The 23,051-nt window shown below is 39.2% G+C and overlaps 1 protein-coding gene across 2 annotated transcripts; it reads right to left on the reverse strand.

The window, feature by feature from the left end:
* Positions 1–5,873: 5,873 nt before the first annotated feature.
* Positions 5,874–22,597, reverse strand: apbb1 (amyloid beta (A4) precursor protein-binding, family B, member 1 (Fe65)). Of its 2 annotated transcripts, XM_047391599.1 has the most exons (15): positions 22,448–22,596; positions 18,394–19,046; positions 16,877–17,082; positions 16,732–16,791; positions 16,245–16,324; positions 16,085–16,151; positions 15,608–15,754; positions 14,172–14,299; positions 13,670–13,675; positions 13,441–13,555; positions 13,277–13,361; positions 13,108–13,188; positions 12,901–13,016; positions 12,432–12,608; positions 5,874–9,488 (listed from the first exon to the last, which is right to left on the reverse strand). In XM_047391599.1, the coding sequence occupies exons 2-15, from the start codon at positions 19,022–19,024 to the stop codon at positions 9,333–9,335; spliced, it is 2,055 nt and encodes a 684-aa protein (XP_047247555.1). In that variant the 5' UTR covers positions 19,025–19,046; positions 22,448–22,596; the 3' UTR covers positions 5,874–9,332. The 2 variants fall into 2 exon arrangements, with proteins under 2 accessions (XP_047247555.1, XP_047247556.1); XM_047391600.1 differs by lacking the exon at positions 13,670–13,675 and having other exon boundaries at positions 22,448–22,597.
* Positions 22,598–23,051: the final 454 nt, after the last annotated feature.

The following is a 23,051-nucleotide window of genomic DNA, read 5'->3' on the forward strand; positions in this document are numbered from 1 at the left end:
GAATATTTACAGGCCTCCTAAGTCCAAAACAAACTTTATCAGTGATTTTAATTAGCTTTTATCTGCGATTTGTGTTTATTATGACTGTTTAATTATTGTAGGAGACTTCAACATTCACATGGACAATGCTGAAGACAGAAGTACAATAGATCTATGTGACACTTAGAAATTTTGGTTTGACTCAACATGTTAAACAGAAAACGCACAAACAGGGACATATTTTGGACTTGATCATCACTAAGGGTCTAAACATTTCCAAGGTGTCTGTAACTGATGTTGCCCTATCTGACCACTTTTCTGTTATTTTTGAAAGCATCATCTGCAATGACTCAATTAGCCAAAGCGATATTATAAGAAAAAGCATCTTTAAGGACAGTGCTGCTGAAACCTTTAACCACATTTACTCTTCTACCTCCACTTTGCCCTGTAACACTGTAGATGAGCTGGTAGATAACTTTCATTCTAAAATCTCGGACATCATTGATTCAATTGCTCCAATTAAAGTGAAAGTTGTTTCTGGGAAGAAAATGTCTCCGTGGAGAAGTGCTCCACCAGTCAGAAGTGAAAAAAAGGAGTGTCGAAAAGCTGATCGCAAGTGGCGAAAGACTGGACTCCAGGTTCACTATATTATCTATAAAGAGAGACTATAGAGATATAACCTACAAGTGAAAAATGCAAGGGAATCTTTCTTTTCTGAGATCATCAGCAAAAACATTAACAATGCTCGTGCATTATTTGCCACGGTCGACAGGTTAACAAACCCTCCTGTAACTGTAGCATCTGAACTCCACTCTATTCTAAATTCTTTACTGAAAAAACCCAAAAGATCAGAGAGGTAGTCAGCACATCCACATCAACTCCAGTACCAATGTTGTCTCCAACTAGAACTGATTTTGATAAAATGTCCCAATTTCATCAAATAAACTACAGCTCATGAAAACCCAAAATTTCTATCTCACAAAATTAGCATATTTCATCCGACCAATAAAAGAAAAGTGTTTTTAATACAAACAACGTCAACCTTCAAATAATCATGTACAGTTATGCACTCAATACTTGGTCAGGAATCCTTTTGCAGAAATGACTGCTTCAATGCGGCGTGGCATGGAGGCAATCAGCCTGTGGCACTGCTGAGGTCTTATGGAGGCCCAGGATGCTTCGATAGCGGCCTTTAGCTCATCCAGAGTGTTGGGTCTTGAGTCTCTCAACGTTCTCTTCACAATATCCCACAGATTCTCTATGGGGTTCAGGTCAGGAGAGTTGGCAGGCCAATTGAGCACAGTGATACCATGGTCAGCAAACCATTTACCAGTGGTTTTGGCACTGTGAGCAGGTGCCTGGTCGTGCTGAAAAATGAAATCTTCATTTCCATAAAGCTTTTCGGCGGATGGAAGCATGAAGTGCTCCAAAATCTCCTGATAGCTAGCTGCATTGACCCTGCCCTTGATAAAACACAGTGGACCAACACCAGCAGCTGACACGGCACCCCGGACCATCACTGACTGTGGGTACTTGACACTGGACTTCTGGCATTTTGGCATTTCCTTCTCCCCAGTCTTCCTCCAGACTCTGGCACCTTGATTTCCGAATGACATGCAGAATTTGCTTTCATCCGAAAAAAGTACTTTGGACCACTGAGCAACAGTCCAGTGCTGCTTCTCTGTAGCCCAGGTCAGGCGCTTCTGCCGCTGTTTCTGGTTCAAAAGTGGCTTGACCTGGGGAATGCGGCACCTGTAGCCCATTTCCTGCACATGCCTGTGCACGGTGGCTCTGGATGTTTCTACTCCAGACTCAGTCCACTGCTTCCGCAGGTCCCCCAAGGTCTGGAATCGGCCCTTCTCCACAATCTTCCTCAGGGTCCGGTCACCTCTTCTCGTTGTGCAGCGTTTTCTGCCACACCTTTTCCTTCCCACAGACTTCCCACTGAGGTGCCTTGATACAGCACTCTAGGAACAGCCTATTTGTTCAGAAATGTCTTTCTGTGTCTTACCCTCTTGCTTGAGGGTGTCAATAGTGGCCTTCTGGACAGCAGTCAGGTCGGCAGTCTTACCCATGATTGGGGTTTTGAGTGATGAACCAGGCTGGGAGTTTTAAAGGCCTCAGGAATCTTTTGCAGGTGTTTAGAGTTAACTCGTTGATTCAGATGATTAGGTTCATAGCTCGTTTAGAGACCCTTTTAATGATATGCTAATTTTGTGAGATAGGAATTTTGGGTTTTCATGAGCTGTATGCCAAAATCATCCGTATTAAGACAATAAAAGACCTGAAATATTTCAGTTAGTGTGCAATGAATCTAAAATATATGAATGTAAAATTTTCATCATGACATTATAGAAAATAATGAACTTTATCACAATATGCTAATATTTTGAGAAGGACCTGTATATCAAACCTCCCCTTCATCAGTAAGATTATTGAAAAATCTGTGTTTCAGCAGTTAAACAACTTCCTAACAATGACCAACCGCTTCGATGTCTTCCAGTCAGGCTTCCTGCTCACCAAAGTACAGAGACTGCTCTTGTCAAAGTGTTCAATGACATCCGTATAAATGCAGACTGTGGAAGAACCACAGTGCTGGTATTACTGGACCTTAGTGCAGCATTCGACACTGTTGATCAATCCATTTTATTAGAGCGCCTGGAAAACTGGAGTGCATCGTAGGGCCCCTCCTATTCAATATCTACATGCTCCCCCTAACTCAGATTTTAATAAACAACAACATAAGTTATCATAACTATGCAGACGACACACAGCTGTACGTTACGATGTCACCAGGTGACTATGAACCCATTCAAGCACTGGGTAAATGCTTAGAAGAAATCAATGCATGGATGGGCCTACATTTTCTTCAGCTGAATCAAAACAAAACTGAAGTAATAATCTTTGGACCAAAGGAAAAGCGTTTAAAAGTTAGCACACAGCTTCAGTTACTACAGCTAGAAACCACCAGTCAGGCTCGAAACCTGGGTGTAGTGATGGACTCAGACCTGAACCTTCAGAGGCACATAAAGGTAGTAACAAGGTCAGCCTTCTATCACCCAAATAACATCTCCAGGATTAAAGGACTAATGTCTCAGCAGGACCTTGAAAAACTAATTCATGCGTTCATCTTTAGTAGAATTGATTACTGCAATGGTGTCTTCACAGGTCTGCCTAAAAAGTCGATCAGACAGCTGCAGTTGATCCAGAATGCTGCTGCCCGCGTCCTCACTAGAACTAAGAAAGTGGAGCACATCACCCTGGTTCTGAAGTCTTTACACTGGCTTCCTGTAGCTCAGAGAATATACTTTAAAATACTTCTGTTAGTCTATAAATCACTGAATGGCTTAGCACCAAAATACATTACAGACTTGTTGTCAGTGTATCAACCACCCAGACCTCTCAGGTATTCTGGGTCAAATCTACAACCAGAACCAAACATGGAAAAGCAGCTTTTAGTTCTTATGCTCCACTAATCTGGAATAAACTCCCAGAAAACTGTAAAAGCACCAAATCCCTAAATTGCTTTAAATCAAGATTAAAAACCTATTTGTTTAGAGTGGCCTTTGACTGTGCTATCTAAACATTATTAGTTACATTTTCAGTCCAATTTTCCTTTAATTTTCTTATCCATCATTCTATTCTCTTTATTTTATTTTTTTATTTACCTCTGTTGTTTGATTTTCTGTATCATTGTAATGTTTTCCGTATGTACAGCGCCTTGAGTGCCTTGTTGCTGAAAAGCGCTACATAAATAATAGAATAATAATAATGAAAAAATCATAGGTGGAAACTGTGAGCTTTCACAAATGAAGCAGACAGTGCAGCATCACAGGAAATGCGGTGTGGCATTGACATCAGCATTCTGCATAAAATCTTTGTCAGTGGTCTCCCCGAACCATACTTTTCAAAACTATAATGGTGACGAACTCAGTGCATCTATCCTGTTTTTAGATGCTTCAAATTTTTTATTATAATTCTCACCTCATCTTATCGTTAGGAATTACTTCTGAGTCTGAATTTTAAATCCAGCAGCTGGTCAGTCGCACAAACCATACATCATCACTACATCAGTCAACCTGAGAAGTTGTCTTACAAATATTCTGTCAGGAGTAGAAGAATCGGGAAAAAAAGCTCCTTAATTCTGCTTCAGAGTCTTTTCTAGAAGGGTTTTAAGATTGTTTTTTTTTTTTCAGAAACAAACATGCCAAATGGGTTTGGCATCAAACCATGGATGAGTATGTGTTAATCTTTCAAAAGATCCTACCAACGAGATAAGAGATCAAAACACCTGGCAAACTCAACATAGAAAAAGTTCAATAAGAAGAAAACATGTGGGATGAACTACAGAAAGGAGAGCAGGACAATCTACAGAGATTACTGTAATAAAACACATCTTAGGGCTTTTGCTCACCTATAAAACAGGTGCCATTTAATCTCTTTACAAAGAAACTATCGGACATATGTGCTGGTTTTGCTGTTCTGTAATCATACTTGCAGCTCTCTAAAGTTAAAACTTAGCATAACAGCTCTTTGATAAATGTTTACCCTAATAAATGAACTCCCTGTTACATAAACAATACTTTACTAACAATTAAAATGTTAAATCTGTTTACTATTTTAATTTGTTTTTATACAACATGCACATTTGTTAACTGGAGCTAAACATCAGCTGATTATACCTTCTTTAGAGGGACAATGAATAAATGTCATGCCAGTTCAACCTAAAATATCAACCACATGGTGGCGCCTCAGGGGAAAGTGTGAACAGCTCTTTAAATGAGAATCACGTAAAATGTAGAGACAGTTAACTGAGCCATTACAGAGTTGATTGTGGTGTCTGATTAGAAACAACAAAACTCAGCGAAATTCATTGAGCAGTTAAGGTTTCTGCTGATTGAGAACACAACCAGAAGAATGGCAAGTAAAACTGCCACAAAAACAAATATGAGACACATATGAGATGTTGTGTCAAGTTTAAACGAAACGGTCCATAAATGCCTGAAAATGTGTAAATTAATCTGGACACAAACTAATCATATGCTTCAGAATAAAATCATAAAGAATAATAGATACTTTTTAGGAGTCTGAATTTTATAGTATTCATTTTCTCTCCTGTCACCAGAAAAATTAATGGCTTCTCAGGCAGCAAATAAGACATTCAATCCATTTCTCACCACACTGACCCTGTGAAGTGATCCAAGCGATGTTTGGACTGTTTCTGACAGCCCATAATTTCTGTTTTAGGATGCATCTGAAATGACTTCATACTTTGACCCATTTAATCTGTACAACCCAGAGTGAAGTAGTGACTGATCACTGGGGTCCCATTCTACTCCTTCAAAAAAAAAAAAAAAATGATAGCAGCCACAAGCCTTGATGTGTCCGACTGCTCCAACATCCCGCTGGCAGGGCCGTGCCGACATCCACGTGGAGGTGGCTATCCCTGTTATTAGTAGTCTGCCTCTGCTGCAGCTACGGCTTGATGTGCATCTTTCATCTCCAAATCCATCTCTTTTGGAGACAATGAGCAGCCCCCTCCCCTCATCCTTTTGAACTCACCAGGTGGGGGCAGTCCTGCTAGCATGAACTGAACAGATGACCCAGGGAGGGTGGAGGTTGTAGTGGTGTGTGGCTTGTTAATGCTGCATTAACACAACATGCAGCACTATCCACAGATTTACTGCTTTTTTATATGTTACGAAAGGCCAGACAGCTTTAATGAAGCTTCTTTGTAATGAAAAATCTAGCAATAGCAGATAAAGACTTTGATAGGAAATGAAAATGAATCCTCATTTTTAAAAAAGTCATCAGGCTACAGGGTCAAGACCTGGCCTTTGGAATAAACCCATCTCTGCAAGCATACTGACATCAAAAGACCACAAGATAAAACATTGATATGTCCACATTTATTGTGCAGTGACTTTTATATACATCCATTTTTTACACCTAATTTACATGACCAGTAATAAATTAATCTATTGTCTTTTGTTGTTTTTTTTAACCATATGACTGGACAAAGCAATCTTCAGGAGGAAAAAACCACAATAACTCCAAGTGACACATGAGTGACAAGGCAGTTACATGAGTAAAGGTAGAAAAACCTATTTTTTTAAGGTAGAAGAATTTTAGTGTTTATAGCTGATAATCATCAAAAGCCTAAAGTGCCACAATCTAACAAAGCTCGTCAATTATTTATATATGTGATAGTTAAACAATCTGTAATGAATACATTAAAATAAAAAAAAAGTATTTATATAAATGTGTTGTAAAGGAAACATCTGATCATTTCAGTTTTATTTAATATTTCCTGGGCTCCAGCCCATCATGAACTAGTTCAAAGAGCAAACATCTTCATATTCGAACCAGTTAACCTAAACATCTTCAAACTATCAAGCAAAAAAAGAAAAACAATCAGCTTTCCATTGCTTTTCAAAGTATACAGCTAACTTTAAAATGTAATTCTCTGAAAACGGAAAGCACTTTGAAACCTGTCCACTAAAACAGGAACATGCTGAAAGGCTGTGTGGCCGCTTGACACAAAAGGAAATGCGTATAATGTGGGCGAGTTTCGCGAAAGTAAACGCAGGTAGGGAAGACGGATTTCTCTGTTGAAAATGTTTTTTATCCCGGAGTTGTAAAACAATTCTTAAACGCAAGGAAAGCAACAACCCAAAGCTGAGGGATGTGGACACAAGGACTGTTTGATGTCTCAAACAGCCAGACCAACGAGGTCACTGAAGACATTTTTTATGAGCATCAAGTTTCAGATAAGAAAACGTTTTTTAGCCAATAATCAGTTTCAGTAGATCACGTTTTTCTTCTGTGTCTGAGCCAAATGAAAGAGCACTTGACTGCAGAAGACCGTTTTACTGTCCAGCAGTTGCTGAAAGTGACTTTCAAGGGCTACATGACATTTCGTGAGAAAACTAAATGCAGACAGACTAAAGAGTTTGAATGGTTTTTGTTCCAGTAATAATTCTCCATAGAGCACCAGATTGTCTCTGAGTTTTCCTGGCTTTACAAATGCACATTCCAGCTGGAGACTTTGCTGTTTCGTCTTGGGCAGCCATTGTGAGGTGCATTGATGCCCAATTTTGGTATCCCACCTGAAACATCGCCCTTTGGTGACTTTTGGATGTGTTGCCAGCTTCCTTGTGCTTGTTTTTTATTTTTCCCACAATTTCTTTTTTGTAATACATATTTCTTTATCTTGGACATCGAAATAAAAATAGCTATGATGAGTTTCGAGGCTTAACAGCTGAAAATGAAAAGCTGTAAAAATTATGACATTTGCCCTTTAAACTGTCACTAAGGCTCGTCAGAAAAAACGCACATGATTGATTATCCTGCAATGCAGCTTAACTGCAGATCAATTATCTTGTTAAATGGTTTTGGCTGTTAGATAAGATAAAATCATGATGTGCTGCTTCACAGGATTATAAAATAAAAAGAAATAATAAAATACTTTTATATACCTTTGAACAGTTTGATTAATAATTTCCAAAGTTTTTTAATTATGTACTATAAATTACTGAAAGATTTAAATAATTATGAGTAAATTTACTTATTTATATATTTAATGTATGCATTTCAATTGTATTTAAGCATTATATATATATATATATATATATATATATATATATATATTGAATCATTTAGAATTGTGGCAATTGTGGCCTTTAATAGACATGAGACATTAATTAAACGTCAACATTTATTGTTTATTAACACATAAAATTTCTATATATCGTTTAGGCCTGAAAGCTGTTGTTTATTATTACTTAGTTGGACGATAAATCTGACTTTAAGTTGATTAGTCTTTTTTTTTTTTTTTTTTTTACTCAGAGTTCAGTCAGAGGGTGTTGAGTTACAACCCCAGAAACTGTGGCTAAATAATTCTCTGCTGAGGTTAAAACAGCCAAAACACCTTACACACTGCATCCTCAACGTTAAGAGATGAGCATTACTATTGTGCTACATACAGTACTGATCACTTACAACAGACACAAAGGTAAAATACAACTCCGCTATTATTGTAGTCTTTATAAAAATTAAATCTAACGGGTTAACGTATAAATCGTGTTGTGTTTACGCTGTAGTGTGTGGAAAAAATAAAAATGAACCAAAACATAAACCAGAGAGGCCAGGGCCATGCGCGCACACACACAAGATAAAATATAAACCCAATTCAGGTTTCTCATTTACACAAACTGTAAATACAGACACTGACCTGCTGAGATCTTCTGAGTCTGAAGGAAGTGACAAGAGGTTTAACTCTCTAATGCTAGTTTAATGATAAACACCAACACTAACTAGTGACATGCCTATGTAACACAAAGATCACCACATCAGCTCTAACCTCCTTTTTCGATACAGAAACACAAAAAAAATATATTTATAGGTTACACTGATGGCTCTTGAGCACTACACTGCCGCAGACAGCAGTAATCTAAGCTATCAAAACATGCAGCCCGTGGTGAGATTATACAGTACTGTTCAGTCGTTGGTTGGTGGTAAAACAGTTGTGAGAAAACCCAGAGTTTGTTTCTTTATTACTATTATCATCATGAGATAATAATTTTCATCATGGCTCTGTTGTTTCCATTAAGCCCCGCATTCAATCTGCAAAAACCTGCTCATTAAAGTGGAATATAAATCACCACATGGGTGTCATCTAATCACCACATCATACGGAAACATCTGGTTATTGCACACTAGCAATGAAAATGCAAATGTTCATGCAGAATGAAAGAGAATACTATAATCCAATCAGTGGCCGTCCGCAATGTGATGGAGGATGAAGCAGTTCGTTGGAAGACTAAATTACATTGTTTGGGAGATTCGTGACTACATTGCACATGAATTATGACACCGTAAGTTGGTACAGAAAGGTCTGTGTTTGAGAAAAATCAGCGCCAGGGTCTTTAACACGACCTGCATCACATTTGCTCTTAGTAAAAAAGCAAGAGTGTTAGATGATAACTGCACTGGGGGAGGACCTGACAGAGCATTTCAGAGAGGGAATTCTTGTGTCGGCGGGTCAAATATATTACATCCATGTCAAACATTCGTAGCACTGATTGTGTTAAAAAACACAAAAGCCGCAGACACAAAGCAACAAGAAAACGTTTGATGTGAGGAGTTCGTGTGTCTGTATGAAGTAAAACAGAGCAGGAATCATTTCTGATATAATTCCCCCACAAACTACTTAACACACAACAGACTACACATGAGAGACAGTCGTAAGGCGAAACTGTGACAGAATTATTAGAGGGCAGGTGCGAGTGAGAAGGGGCTGTTGTGAAAGGATCCTGGTGTTTAATGGTCAGTAGACAATCCTTGCCCCCAGCTCATGGGGACTGAGAACCTGACCTGTAGCTCTTAAAGGTGCCCAGCAGACTCTGCACCCCTTTCTTAACCCGTCGAGCCACAGAGTCAGCGGGAGGAGTGGGCAGGCAGGAGGCCAGGCTGGGTGGGCGAGCATCCAAACATTTCTGATAGCGAAGCTGGAAAAAGAAATGAAAACAAAGCTTTACTGATGTCAAATAAAAACACAGATTAATCAGTGAATGTAGTCAACAGTGACAATTTTATAAGTTTTAGGATTAATTTAATTAGAGATCCACCCATTAGAATTTTTGCTGATTTCCAATCTGTATCTTTCTTGTAGATATCTAATTTAGCCGATTCCGATTTCTCTGCTAGCCTTCCTGCCAGGAGCGATTATTAATTATTTACATTGGAAGCAGAGATGACATCATGCCATGTGTTAGACAGAGCAGCTGTTGTTGTTAAACCAAACAAAATACATACAGAGATCTTATTTTAATCTCTCTTTAGCATTTTTGTTAGCCAATAGCACAATTATCTATAAATCATTTGATACTGGTCAGCAAGCAGGTCCTGGTGCATCCCTATAGTATACAAAAGTAAATGTGAGATACTCTCAAGGTACAGAATCCATGCTGGGTCCCTGATTAATTCGGTTCCACTTTCTTGTTTTTTGTTTTTTTTCTCCATTCCAGGAAAACCAAACATCACTAATAGATCATTTAAAATACCAGTATTCTCAAATAAAATTATTCTAGTCACATAACTAAAAGGAATTTGGCACAAGGCGCACTATTGTGACAGTTTGAGGTTAAAACTGCATGCAACACAGAGGCATGATGGCTATTTATTCAGGCTGTGTTTTTAAAGAGAGTAAGCTTTTCAGCAGATAACAGGAAGACTCAATGCATTATAGTTGGTTCATATCTGTACAGAAATGAAAGGACAGGACATTGCTTATGGTTTTACTTGGTAAACAAAGCTTAAGACCCCTGTAATTTCATAAAGAATCTCAACTAAAGGAACAGGTTTTCTTCTGCCATCCTTAGGGTCTCTTGTAGATGTTGAGTGCCTGAAGATTTCACCAAAATATAATAAAATTAGTGAAAAGTAGTGACTTTGCTGTGGGGGCTGGTAGTTTGTTTCCTATTGACCTTTTTCCACTGCCTCGATTTGGCCCTACTCGACTCCACTCGGATCGCTCTGCGAGCGTTTCCACTACAGTTTGTTCCGTACCGGTACCAACTTTTTTGGTCCCTGCTCTTGAGCAAGTACGACCGGGGCTGACTAGGGACTACATGTGACGTGACGTGACGTGACCAGACTGCTTTTCACTCATTGGCCGTGGGAGGAAGAGAAATGAGAAGGTTTTCATTGAGACAGTGCAGGGAAAATTTAATAAAACTCAGGAGCAATTACAATAATATTAAGGACCACAGTGGCCGGAGCAGGTCATACATGTAATTTGACCATTTACGGGTCAAAAACCAGCCTGAAGGCAGACAGAAAAGAAAAAGAACAAATCACCTTTCTGAATTACACGCAGGCAGAGCGCTTTATTTAATAGCATCCTAAACCAGAGGCGCAAACATTTCCCCCAAAACTCACTAAACAATACCACCATGAAACAACGTGTTTGGTTCGGAAATTTATTTACGGTCCTTTAGCAAACCAGCATCTGCAGGAGTAGGGAGCAGGAAGAGAGCAGCTGCCCGCGATCGGGCTGCCTTCCTTGGATCAAATGGGAGAAAAGCCCCGGTGAATCCGCAGAGCACGAATATCCAGCCTAAAACTAACTTCACACAGTTTTGCTCTTTGAAGTCCTTGTCCTCGTTATTGCCATAGCTGAGACAAAAACTTTTTCATAAAGCCCAAAATTGTAACTTCTTCAGGCAAACTTTGGAGCTTCACATTTCAGACAGCAGTATCTCTCCTCTCTGCTTCTCCTGCCCCACTCCTCACATCAGAACCTCTGAGCCTTATTTTTTAAAGTTCTGGCTGGGCTGTGGTTATTTTAGACATAAAAACATAAACAAGACATTCTTGCATATATATGAATACAAACGTTATTAGTATTTAGTTTATTTATGTTTTTGTTTTTCATTTATTTTTTATCATTTCACGCAGATTACTTTAATGTGACGATGTAACACAGTTACGTTAATAGCAGCACAGTGCTCTACACTCATGGCTTCAGTCGCCATAGCTGCAACCGTTGGGGGGTCAGTGGAAACACAACTGGTACCGTACCAAGTACAGCGGAACCGAGTGGTGCAGGCCGCGCCGGATAAAATGAGCCAGTGGAAAAGGGGCATATGTTTTTGCCGTAAAAGCTTTAAAACACTGTCCAAGCAGTTTAAAGTGAACAGTCATTTTTTAAACGCATCAGCCGAACCAGCCTGGCTGCAATTTGGAGGTATGCGCTCTTCTCTCAACTCAGAACCCCAGCTAGGAATGCAGTGAATGACGCTTCTTATATGCATAAAGTCCCACACCTTTTCAAAGCCCAAAAATCTACAGGGAGTAGAACATGTAGTTTCCTACAGACTCTCTCTTGCGCAGTCAGCTGACACTGAAGGTGATTATCTGTGAACGTGAGCCAGCACCTTGGATGTGTTGCTTCCAATATGTGCAACCCCTGTTTTTTGGTGCTACCAGTTTTATTGACATGGCCCCTTGTGGTTGGGTTGGGCATTTGCCTTTCATGTGCAACATAGATTGCTGATGTGGGACACCTGAGGAACCGGTAAGGCTTTGTTTCTTTAAAACCCTGACTAACTTGTGTCTGCTCTCCTCTACAGGTATGCTGCCACTTTTTGCTTTCTAGATTATTTTGGTTGCTCATTACATTTTGGCAAACATCCTCCACTCATGCACACCAAACAACACTGATTAAACTGACTTTCACACTTCATTTTAACAACTTTTGATTTTAAACCTTAGTTTTGTAGAATACATTTATATTTGAGAACTTTCATACATGGTGTGTTTCCCTTTTTGCTGTGGCCTTTGAGCTGGGTCGTAACAGACTCCCATGTGCATTGCGACTAGTTCGAAACTTTTATGAACCATTTCATCCCTTGAAAGTTTATCATTGCACTCCTGCTTCTCCGACTCACCATGCAGGCAGCCTGCACAGCCTCACTCAGACTGGCAGCGTTGGGGTCGCACCAAAACATGTGACAGGTGAACTCTTGGGGACCTTCCGCCATGATGAAAGCAAAGGTGCGGACGTCCTTCCCCACACCCATGAAAGACAGGAAACGCACCCTACACTCGGACAGGACTTCATCGTCCTGGAGGAGGGACACATCAACAGAATAAAGTCAGACGCATGTTAAATCATTCTTAATTAATTATATTACTAATTGAAAAATTATTTCTGTAAGAGGTGCCTATATGTAATACGTCCACTGTAGTACAAAATTTAATAAGTCCGGGTTTTTATTTTGAAATACTCTGAGATTAGTACTTTCACTTAAACTCTACAGTTCAAATTTCACAATTCAGTAATAATAGGTACATTTTGAAACACACCTCAGACAAATATAAACATTAATAAATAAAATCTGCTGTACCATTCTTTACCTGTTTTGAAAGTATAGTGAGGGTGGCCGGTGCAACATTGACAGAAACAGGAGTCCAGTCATTTTTATCTCTGCCAGTTATTGCAAACTCTAATGCTTCATTCAATATCTCCATTCCTGTCATAAATGCACAACAAACAAGTCATATTTAGTAAATTACTATAAAGATTTTAATAACAATGCAGATGAAATATAAAATTTTGCTCACCAACTGGTCTGGCCACCGGTATACAGCCAAGATAATAAACATGGAAGCGCTGGAAGAGCTCATTTTTTGGAGCAGGAAACTCTGTTAAGAAGGAAGAAAACCATACATTACTCTGTTCCCTGCCTTAATAATAGGAAATTATCAAACATCTAAAGGTTTCCAGCTTTACCTTCAACAGGGATGGCAAAAGGTTTACTTGGGTCCGAGTTGAGTCTGCTCACCCCTGGCTTATTTGCCTTTCTCTCCATCATGATCTAAAGCGAAATTATGTGATATGTAAGACTTTCAAGGAAGAAGTTGACATCATATAATTAAATCAGAATAAGGGCTGACCTTTGAACACATCTCGTGCAAGCTGGTGGCAATGTTCTTGGCAGGTGAGTCGCAGCGGAAAACATGACACTTCAACACTTGAGTGAGGTTGTCTCGAGCCACGTAAGCAAAATCCCTGCAGGTGGAAACAGATGGCAAAGTTCTCATTTTGAGGTTTCCTTCTATCAAACAGCTGGAAAAGAGTTACAACACATATTCTGTTTTCTAAATAGTAATTATGAATGTATACCTTTCCCTGCAAATGATGGAAAAAGCAGCATGAAAGAAAAAATAACAAAGCTGTTAGAAGTCAGACAGGCAGGTGGTGAAAAATATTAGTGGTATTTTTTTAACTGCAGTTATAAAAGCCCTCCAGCAGAGGGCAGCACAAGCATGCAAACCCTACACAAAGCACTTTCTACAAAAGATACAGTGCCTTCTTTTCAATGAATACCAAAATGGAGTCTAAGCAAAATAATAACAGAACACAGGAAACAGACAACTGTTTACAAGGTCAGGATAACCGTCTGCAAACACTGAGCACTTCAGCAAAGTTAAATGTGAACTGAGATTGTTTTCAGTTGTATTAAATCTCCTGCTATATGTAGTTTCAAATGGAAACATTTTTAAAGTACATTAATACATTAAATACAACACATCAAAAACAAATAAAATGTTAACATAATAAACTTTTTTTTTTTTGAAGCCAGTTCAGAATAATAAACATGAGCTATCTTATTGTGAAGTCTGACCTTCCATTGTCTCTGCCGACGCCCCACACACGGATGTTCCCAATCGGCTGAGAATGAAGTAGAGTCTGGCCCAGTGGGTCGATCAAGTTCATCGTGTCGTTCTCCAAGACCATTAGCATGTCCTTACCCTGTAAGTGGATGAAGACACTTGGTATGAGCAACAAGACATGATATTTTCCTGATATTGAGCATTTTGTAGCAAATAAGAAATGATAACATTCAGAGGTGATTTTGTATTGAAAAGGTTCAATATTTTTTGTCCCTCATTTCAGAAAGTGAAACTCATATATTAAATATATTTATTACACAAAGTGAAATACTTCAAGCAATGATTATAGCTTACAGATAATGTAGTCTCAGAAAATTTGTATTGAGTATTGTGAAATTTTTATAGAATATTCAAAGGAAGTTGAGTGGAAGGACAAGATCTGGTAGGAAAGGTTGTAGCACAGAAGGTTTTTAATGGATTTTCAAGCAAAGTCCATTTAAGAATTTATGGGAGCTTCATAAGTTATTCATATGTTACTATAAATGAGTCAACAACAACTAATTATTTAAATTTTCACATTTTCACATACCTGACTTTTGTGAAGTGCCTTGAGACGACATGTGTTGTGAATTGGCGCTAAATAAATAAACTGAATTGAACTGAATTGAGATTGACTGAGGCTGGAGTCAGTGCATCAAGAGCTACTACGCACAGATGTGTCAAGCCACTTCTGGCCCACAAACTGGACTGCTCAGAAGTCCAAAGTTTGTTTTTCAGATTAAATTACATTTTAGAGCACTTCATGCTTCCTTCTGCTGACAAGCTGTATGGAGATGCTGATTTAATTTTCCAGCAGGACCTTGTACCTGCCCACACTGCCAAAGATACAAAAAGCTTGTTCATTGGCCATGGTGTTACTGTGCTTGATTGGCCAGGAAACCAGCCTGACCTGAACTCCTTACAGAATCTATAAAGTGTTGTGAAGAGGAAGATGAGAGACACCAGACCCATCGATGTACATGAGCTGAAGGCCGCTATCAAAGCAACCTAGACTTCCTCTACTCCTCAGCAGAACCCCAGGCTGAGCGTCTCCATGCCATGCCGCGCTGATGTAGTAAATCATGCAAAAGGAGCCCAACTAAATATTAAGTAAAATGAACATACTTTTCCGAAGCCTGACATTGCCGTATAAAATATAATTGTTTATTGATCTAATGTAATATTCTAAGTTTCTGTTGCACTGAATTATAGGTTTTTCATTGTCTATAAGCCAGAATTATCAGAATAAAAGACATAAGGGCTTCAAATATTTCCCTCTGTATGTAACGAGTTTCATTTTCTGAAATGAGTGAAAAATTGAACATTTTGAAGATATTCAAACGTTTTTGAGCCGTACTTAAAGAGGCTGTTATAAAAGTGTCTGACGAAGACAGCAGCGTCCCCTCACCTCTCCCCAGATCCCAGCAGTGTCATGAAGGTTGTGTTTGTGATAAGAAAGCTGTCGGATGCAGTTGTTGACAGCCATACTGCTCTTGCCAGGTGCCAGGTCCTCCTCAGACATCTCCACCCAGCCCAGAGAACGCACTGCAAAACACTGAGAGGACACAAAATATCAGCGAAAAGAAAACAAAAAAACATGCTGAACCATGATGTTCTGTTAGCTTGTGGGTTTTTTTTATTTATTTATTTTACTTCTGATTAAATACTAAACATCTCTTAAACATATCTAGTATTCTGTTGCCTTTTTATGCATCTACCAAGCAGGTAAAGGATTTCTCACATTCTAGTTTAAAGCTACTTTCAGAAAAGAAATAAAATTATGTTAATCCAAGAAACTAAGCTTGACCTGAACTCATGTTATACACCTGATTAAAGGAAATGTGTTTATATCATAAAGGAGAAAATGAAATGATTCATCATTTACCTTAGTCTCCAAATCTGTACACTGTGGAGCAAGTTTTTTGTCTTCCTCTGATTGGGAGCAATTGTAGCTACACAGAAAAAGAGTGTGAAAAATGAAGGTTAAAATCCGCAGCATACAGACAATAAGCTAAGATAACAATGTACAAAATACTGCCACATACTTTAAGTTGATAGATGCATAGCGTAGAGTTGCTCCCTCAAACTCCTTCAGACTCTGATCAGATGCAGCTTCTCCCTCCTCCTGAATACAAACAGGAGAATGTATATTAATGAATTCTAGTAGCATCTGTTTGCATTGATGTGGAAGACGAAATAACATAGTCAAGCAACAACTACAGAACAGCTTCCCACAGCAATGAAAAAGTGAAATAATTAAAACAGGTTCTGTTCGAGGCACGGATTAAAATTCACTAAGCAACCGCCTTAGACATACGTGCTGCTATTTCTCCAGGTAGCAAAGCCGTTAATATGCTCAAGACATCCAAGCTGGTTTGAAATAGCCCACTTTATCTGTAAATAAGGTGTTTCTAATATTTTGTAAACCACCCACATACTGACCACGCTCTCAGAATACAGGAAACATCACATTTATTGAGGAAATTCTGGATCAATTTTTGTTCAGTGACTGTAAATTTGGCATTTACTGACCTTCCACAGTTCCCCTTCATCCCCACCATCATCTGTGCTGGAAAGCTGAGCCCAAGTTTCCTAGAAAAAGGAACATTTACCCATTAAATGTACAATTACATTTCCATGCCACCAGTCAACAAGCAAACTGTTCAGGCTCCCTCACCTCAGGTTCCTCACAGGGTGTGGTCTCCAGAGACATGGTAGAGGACATCATGGAGTCGCCAACTTTACCCAGGGGTGACGGAGGTTCCCACTGGGTGGTGCCTGTGGGAATATGCCAGTAATATGTGCCTGATGTGTCACGCACCCTCATCCACCCAGAAGGGAGGTCCGTGTCTGTCTCAAAGGCACTGGAGTCCCAAAAAGATTCTAAAAGACGAGCGACAAAATAAATACATCATTTAACAAAATACATTAAAAAAAATAAAAAAATCAAGAAATAATGAGAAAACTTGCCTGGATCTACAATAAGAGAACTAAGGGAACAGGATAGTTGCCCATATTTCAAAGAGGAGGGTATGCAGGCTCAGAATATTATACAGACGGGAACTATTAAAAACTTCCGACAGATTAACAAATAAACGTGTCTAGAAATGATTTTTATTGGTGTCTGACATGGTGACCGGCCCAAAAAAAAAAAAGACCACTAATTAATAAAATAAAACAAATCCCTTGGATGAACGGTTTCTGTTAAAACTAGCCAACTATTAGCAGTGAAATTCTTACAGCTTTTTCCAACATCACCAAGTAAGATGATTCAAATGAGAATTGCTTAGCTTAAAGAAGCCGCAGTCAAGACATAATCAACTCTGAAAGAACTACTTAGTTGTTAGTGAACTGAGCTTTATGTCGTGCACTGGCTGAGCTCTGCTGCCATAACATTTGCGTCTCTGCAGTGTGATGTAGATGTGAGTTTATTAGATCTGTCCTCTTGAGGTGCCAAACACAAACATTTTAAACGTCAATCCAACTGTGAGGTGGCGACCTGATTTCCTGGTCTGTTACACAACAAAGTCAGTAGTGAGTGATGTTTCCTGTTGGTTTTTATTAGGAATAAAGTAACATAGAAATGATCTGTACTGAAACAAGTTATTTTAGCGTAAGTGCACCACAAAAAAACCCTTTACAGTATATGCAAAATATTAAAACCTCCATAATTTAAATGAAGTGTGTATTCTTTTTACCGTCAATGTAAACATTACCTGAGTCAGGAATTCATTTTCGCTGTACGTGCAAAAATCGGAAATATGTTCTGACAAAGTGGATTCCTCTTTGATAAATATGATGTTAATTGTCAGATGGTGGATTTAATGTAAATGGGAACTGAAATTGTGTCTCTGAGTATCAGTTAATAGAGGTCTTTGAACCTTGATGCCTGGCCCAGGGGCCCCTGAGGTGTTAATCCTGGGTTGAGTATGATTATCTAAAGAAATAAGTTCCAGCAGATAATGAAGCTTAGGACTGACCAACTGATCATGTGCAGGGTCTGCTTTAAATTAAAATACGAAGAAAGAGATTTAGTAAGCTTGCAGAATATTTTCTTCATGATACCAACATTTACAGATATCTTCAGATGCTTCTGTTTTGATTCCTTTTCGTTTTACGATCGAGGTAAAGTAACACTTAATAGTGGATAAAAAATATATGTCTTAAAAATCAACTCCATGTACTTCAGGTTACCTCTGTTCCCATTTGGAGAATTGTCTGAGTGGTCCTGAGACAATGAAGGCCAGCTGGTCTCTTCATCACTTGGGGTCCCATTCATGTTGGAGAAGAGGAGGCACGCATTTCTCCCCACAACACTGGCTTCTCTATGAGACTCAATGTTACTTTGTTCTGCAGGTTTCTCTCCTCTGCCACCACCTGAAGTCTCCTCATGCACTTCAGAATGGTTATCTTTCTCTTTGTCATCCTCTTCTCTCTCTTTCTCTTCTTCAGACTCCAGTGTGTCAATAAGTAGTGGCTCATTAAGGATGTTCTTGGACTCCTCCTGACTGAGGCCAGGTGTCATTGCTATTTTGGGAGACTTTGTCTGCTCCTCATTTCCCTGTTGTTCTTCCTGAGTGATGTTCTGGAGAGGAAAGTCTTCTTTGTTACCATTCTGGTTGATATTGCAGTTGTGGTCCTGATCCTGTTGGTTCTCGGTTACTTTGCGGAGCTGGTTTTGGCCTTCTTTAACCCGTTTGGCATTGTTACCGATAGGCTCCTGGTCACACCAGTGGCTGCCTTCGTTCAGCTTGTTTTTAAGCTCTTCGTCTTGCTTTTGCTTATTTACAACATATGACACATCTTCATCATCGTGACCACCCATGGTAGCTTCCCTACCAAATGATCTGAGGGAAACAGAAGTAGAGATTTATTATAGTTACAAACAAAATGTTCTCACAATGACTAATGATTAGTGAAAAAGAAAATTCTGCCAAACACTTTGGCGATTAAGAACATTTTTTTGCCTTAATGCTACTAACATATTAGCAACTCTAAACCATCTTATTTAAAGATAACGTTTAATCTCATTATAATATGCACAGTTTTACAGGAGCAACATAACATCATGTAAAATACACAATGTTGTGAGAACAATGGATAAGCATCAGTTTTTAGACAAAAATATGCAAACACATTTACCTGAAGTACAAATGGACTGAGAGGCCGCTTTGTGACCAGAACTGGGTGGTTTTCAGCTTTACTTTCCCCAACCAGTCAGAACCTCAAAAATCCTATATTTTTCTGACCAGTGAATGCACCATAGTAAGCTCTATCAACAATACTCTTTGGTGTGGAAGCTGTTACTTAGGGAAGAAATATTAGCTAAAATTAAAGTTAGCTATTTTCAAAAATCATTTTGGGGATTAAAAATAAAGTCAGGAAGCACAAAGATCCCAGAACTTCAAGAAATTGTTTTTTATTACATGTTTGTGTTTCATTCAGGCTGCAAATGAGAGAGAGTGAGACTTTCGGCTGATAAATGGAGTACAGTATAGTCGCTCTTTTTCATCCTTTTGAGCATTCAGCCTTTTCCTTCATGGAAGATGCCGGATTTGAAAACGCTGGCAGCCTGTTGAAAAATCTCAGGACTAAAGTAAAAACCAAAGTTTTGTACCGACTACAGAGAGAAAGAGCTGTTTTTGGCCGGGCATCGTGCAGCAGGAGGAACCCAGAACCTGCTGCACCGGCGAAGGGTCTAACAATGGCTCTAGGCAATTCTTCTTGATATCTAATGTTAGACGGGGTGCCATCGTTTATCCTGTACAGGTCTGTGCATCTCTCCACGGATAGGCCTCCCCAGACCAACACTGACCCACCAGCAAACTGTTAATGCTGAACAATGTTGCAGGCAGCATAATGTTCACCGCACCTTCTCCAGACCCGTTCACGACAGTCACATGAGCTTAGAGTGAACCTGCTCTCCGTTGAGAAAAGAACAGGGCACCAGTGCCAAAGCTGCCAATTCCAGTTATCTCTGGCAAATGCCAGTTGAGCTCCACGATGCCAGGGCAGTGAGCACAGTGCCTACTAGAGGACGCCACCCTCATAAGGTCTGTTTCTAATGGTTTGGTCAGAGACATTTAAGCCAGTGGCCTGCTGGAGGTCATGTTGTAAGGCTCTGGCAGTACTCATCCTGTTCATCCTTGCACAAAGGAGCAGATACCAGTCCTGCTGCTAGGTTAAGGACCCCAGACACTCCCTGTCCAGCTCTCCTAGAATAACCACCCGTCTCCTGGAATCTGCTCCATGCTATTGAGACTATGCTGGGAGACAGAGCAAACCTTCAGGCAATGGCACGTATTCATGTGCCATCCCAGTGGAGTTGGGCTGCCTGAGCAACCTCTGTAGGGTCCAGGTATCGCCTAATGCTACCAGTAATGACATTATGGTTGCACCTGTTCAACTTTATGAACACCAAAATAGCTGAGACTGATCAATATCCCAGACGTTTAACTGACCTAATATTATATTCCGATTAAAAAGTGTTCCTTTCATATTTTTTTTTTATCAGTGTCTTACAATACATTATATTTGTTTAACAACATGTCTGCACAATCTACAAATCTATGGGCTACGTAGAGATTATAGATTTAACATGAAAGAGCTTGTTTATAAACCTTAAGTGTCGTCTGGAAACATCTGTTTTCTTAGCGTTTATCAGAGGGAGTTTGCAATGCTGTTGAAAACAGATGCTATGGCAAGTTTGTTTAGTGCAACAACCAATACAGACACTCGAGAAGGTTTGTGATCCATCATTGTGTCTTCATGGTCTCAAAAACAGTTAATCCCACCCATATCAAGGGCAAACAATTTTCAGTAGAAAGCAAAACAGATACAAGCAAAGTCAGTTAGAGGTTTGACAGCATGAAGGTATCATACAATGGAAATGTAAGTGGACTGGGGGCCACTTCTTCATAGCCAATAAATGAAGGAACTCAAATAATACCCCACCAGCCACACCTTTCTAGAAAACATTTAGCAGAGAACAGAGACAGGTCTGTGTCAGTCAGGATATTTTTACAAGGCTTAGTCTCTTGAATGCACATTAAAGTACTCCAATGCTTGGCTGCTAGCAAAGGCCTCAAGGTAAACCAAATGATGATCTGACTTTTTCTCGTGAGGTTGTGCAATGATAGGAAAAATAAAATGCAAATAAACATAACTGTAATAAACTAATCTGGGAACGTTTGGTTTAGGATGCCTTAAAAGATCTGCTAGGGAAAATTAAGACATGGACAGATAATGAAAGATGGTCTGTTGAAGGTCAAATATAATTTTCACCTTGTTTCAATTTATGTGATTAGTACAGCTGCACTATTAATTGGCAAAAACCAAGTTAGAAAACCTATTGTGTCTCTTTTGTTACAGCTTTAACCTGGAACAGCTGGGAGTGCTGATGTTTTTAAAAGCAAATAAAAAGCATCTCTTACCTGGCTTTTCTATTTTATATTCATCAAAATTTTACTTTATTTGCCGTTTCTTTTTTATCAAACTCGTTTTTCTGTGTTTAGTTCTTTTGCATTTTTATTTTTATTTAATTGCCAAATATAATTGTATCTTTTTAATTAGCTTTTAGCAACATTTTAGATTTCTGCATATATGAAATGTGATATCCTGTTGATTTTTTTTTTCCTATCATTTTTTCTATCATTTAAATGTATGAAAAGTGGTTTATAATTCCATACTTTTTCAAGTTTTCTGAGAAAACAGATCTTACTTTCGTTGTGTTAAACGTTAACATTTAAAGATGACAAATTAAGAACATGTATCCGGCTGCAGGATGAATTATTTTAATAAATAAAGGTGTTGAGATTTATAACTGGTAACGAGTCCATTTCTACTTTAAAGTCTGTGTCTGGTTGGTGTACTGGTACTGGCGGTGACTGTGGATACTTTCCCTGTTGAAGTGGCTAGTCGAATAACAAACGTACTTCACCTTCCATTTGTCAACACGATCCCTTGCGGTTTAGATAAAACGATCAACATAATCAGCGACAATCCACGAGCATAACGTTAGCTTCGGTTTTAATGCCCTGAATGCTACGTTTTTGCTACACTGATGCTATTCCGATGCCATCGCCGCAGCTGGAACTAACGGGCATCATCCGCCATCATCGCCCGTCGTCTTTGCTAGGCTAATGTTAGCTTCTAACTTAGCTAGCTGGCTAATGTTTGCAGAAACAAGCTCTAAAACGGCTTACGTAGGGCCTAGTTATCAAAACGGATGGTAAGACAATTTACTTACCAACTCCACCAAACCCTCCTGCTATCGTGATGAGACAAACTGTGCGAGTTAACTACATGTTTCCATGGGTCGTGATGGCTTGCTCGGTTTCTGGGTGTTTTCAGTCAGGGCTCGACTAGTGATGGAGGATGAACCTGCGTCACGGATTATCGTCACAGCCCGAGCCCACTGCCGCCCCTCGGGCCCGGAGCAGGAGGGGAGGTTAGGAAAACACCCAGCTGCTCCTGGCTGCTTTTGGACATAACATCCGCTGCTGCACTTCTCAGTCCGATAAGAATAAAGCTGCCATGGATTATTTTCCGGGGAAACATTATCATTGGAAACATACTTCATTTACAGCATAGAGGGGGACAATAGAAATTATATATGTTTTATTTATTTATTGAAAAACAAAAATTTGAAAAGTGTGGCGTGTATTTCTGTTCACCCCCTTCATTCTAATACCCCTAAATAAAATTCAGTGCAACCAGTTGACGTCAGAGGTCCCTTAATAAAGAAATGGAGTCCAAATGGGTGAAATCAAACACTGCTGTTTAGTAAAAAAAAATATATGTATATATTTATATTTCCGTTTATTCCCTGGTCCATTGTCTAAAAGCCGTAT

This window comes from Girardinichthys multiradiatus, chromosome 18 (assembly GCF_021462225.1).
Source record: "Girardinichthys multiradiatus isolate DD_20200921_A chromosome 18, DD_fGirMul_XY1, whole genome shotgun sequence".
NCBI classification, from domain to species: Eukaryota; Metazoa; Chordata; class Actinopteri; order Cyprinodontiformes; family Goodeidae; genus Girardinichthys; species Girardinichthys multiradiatus.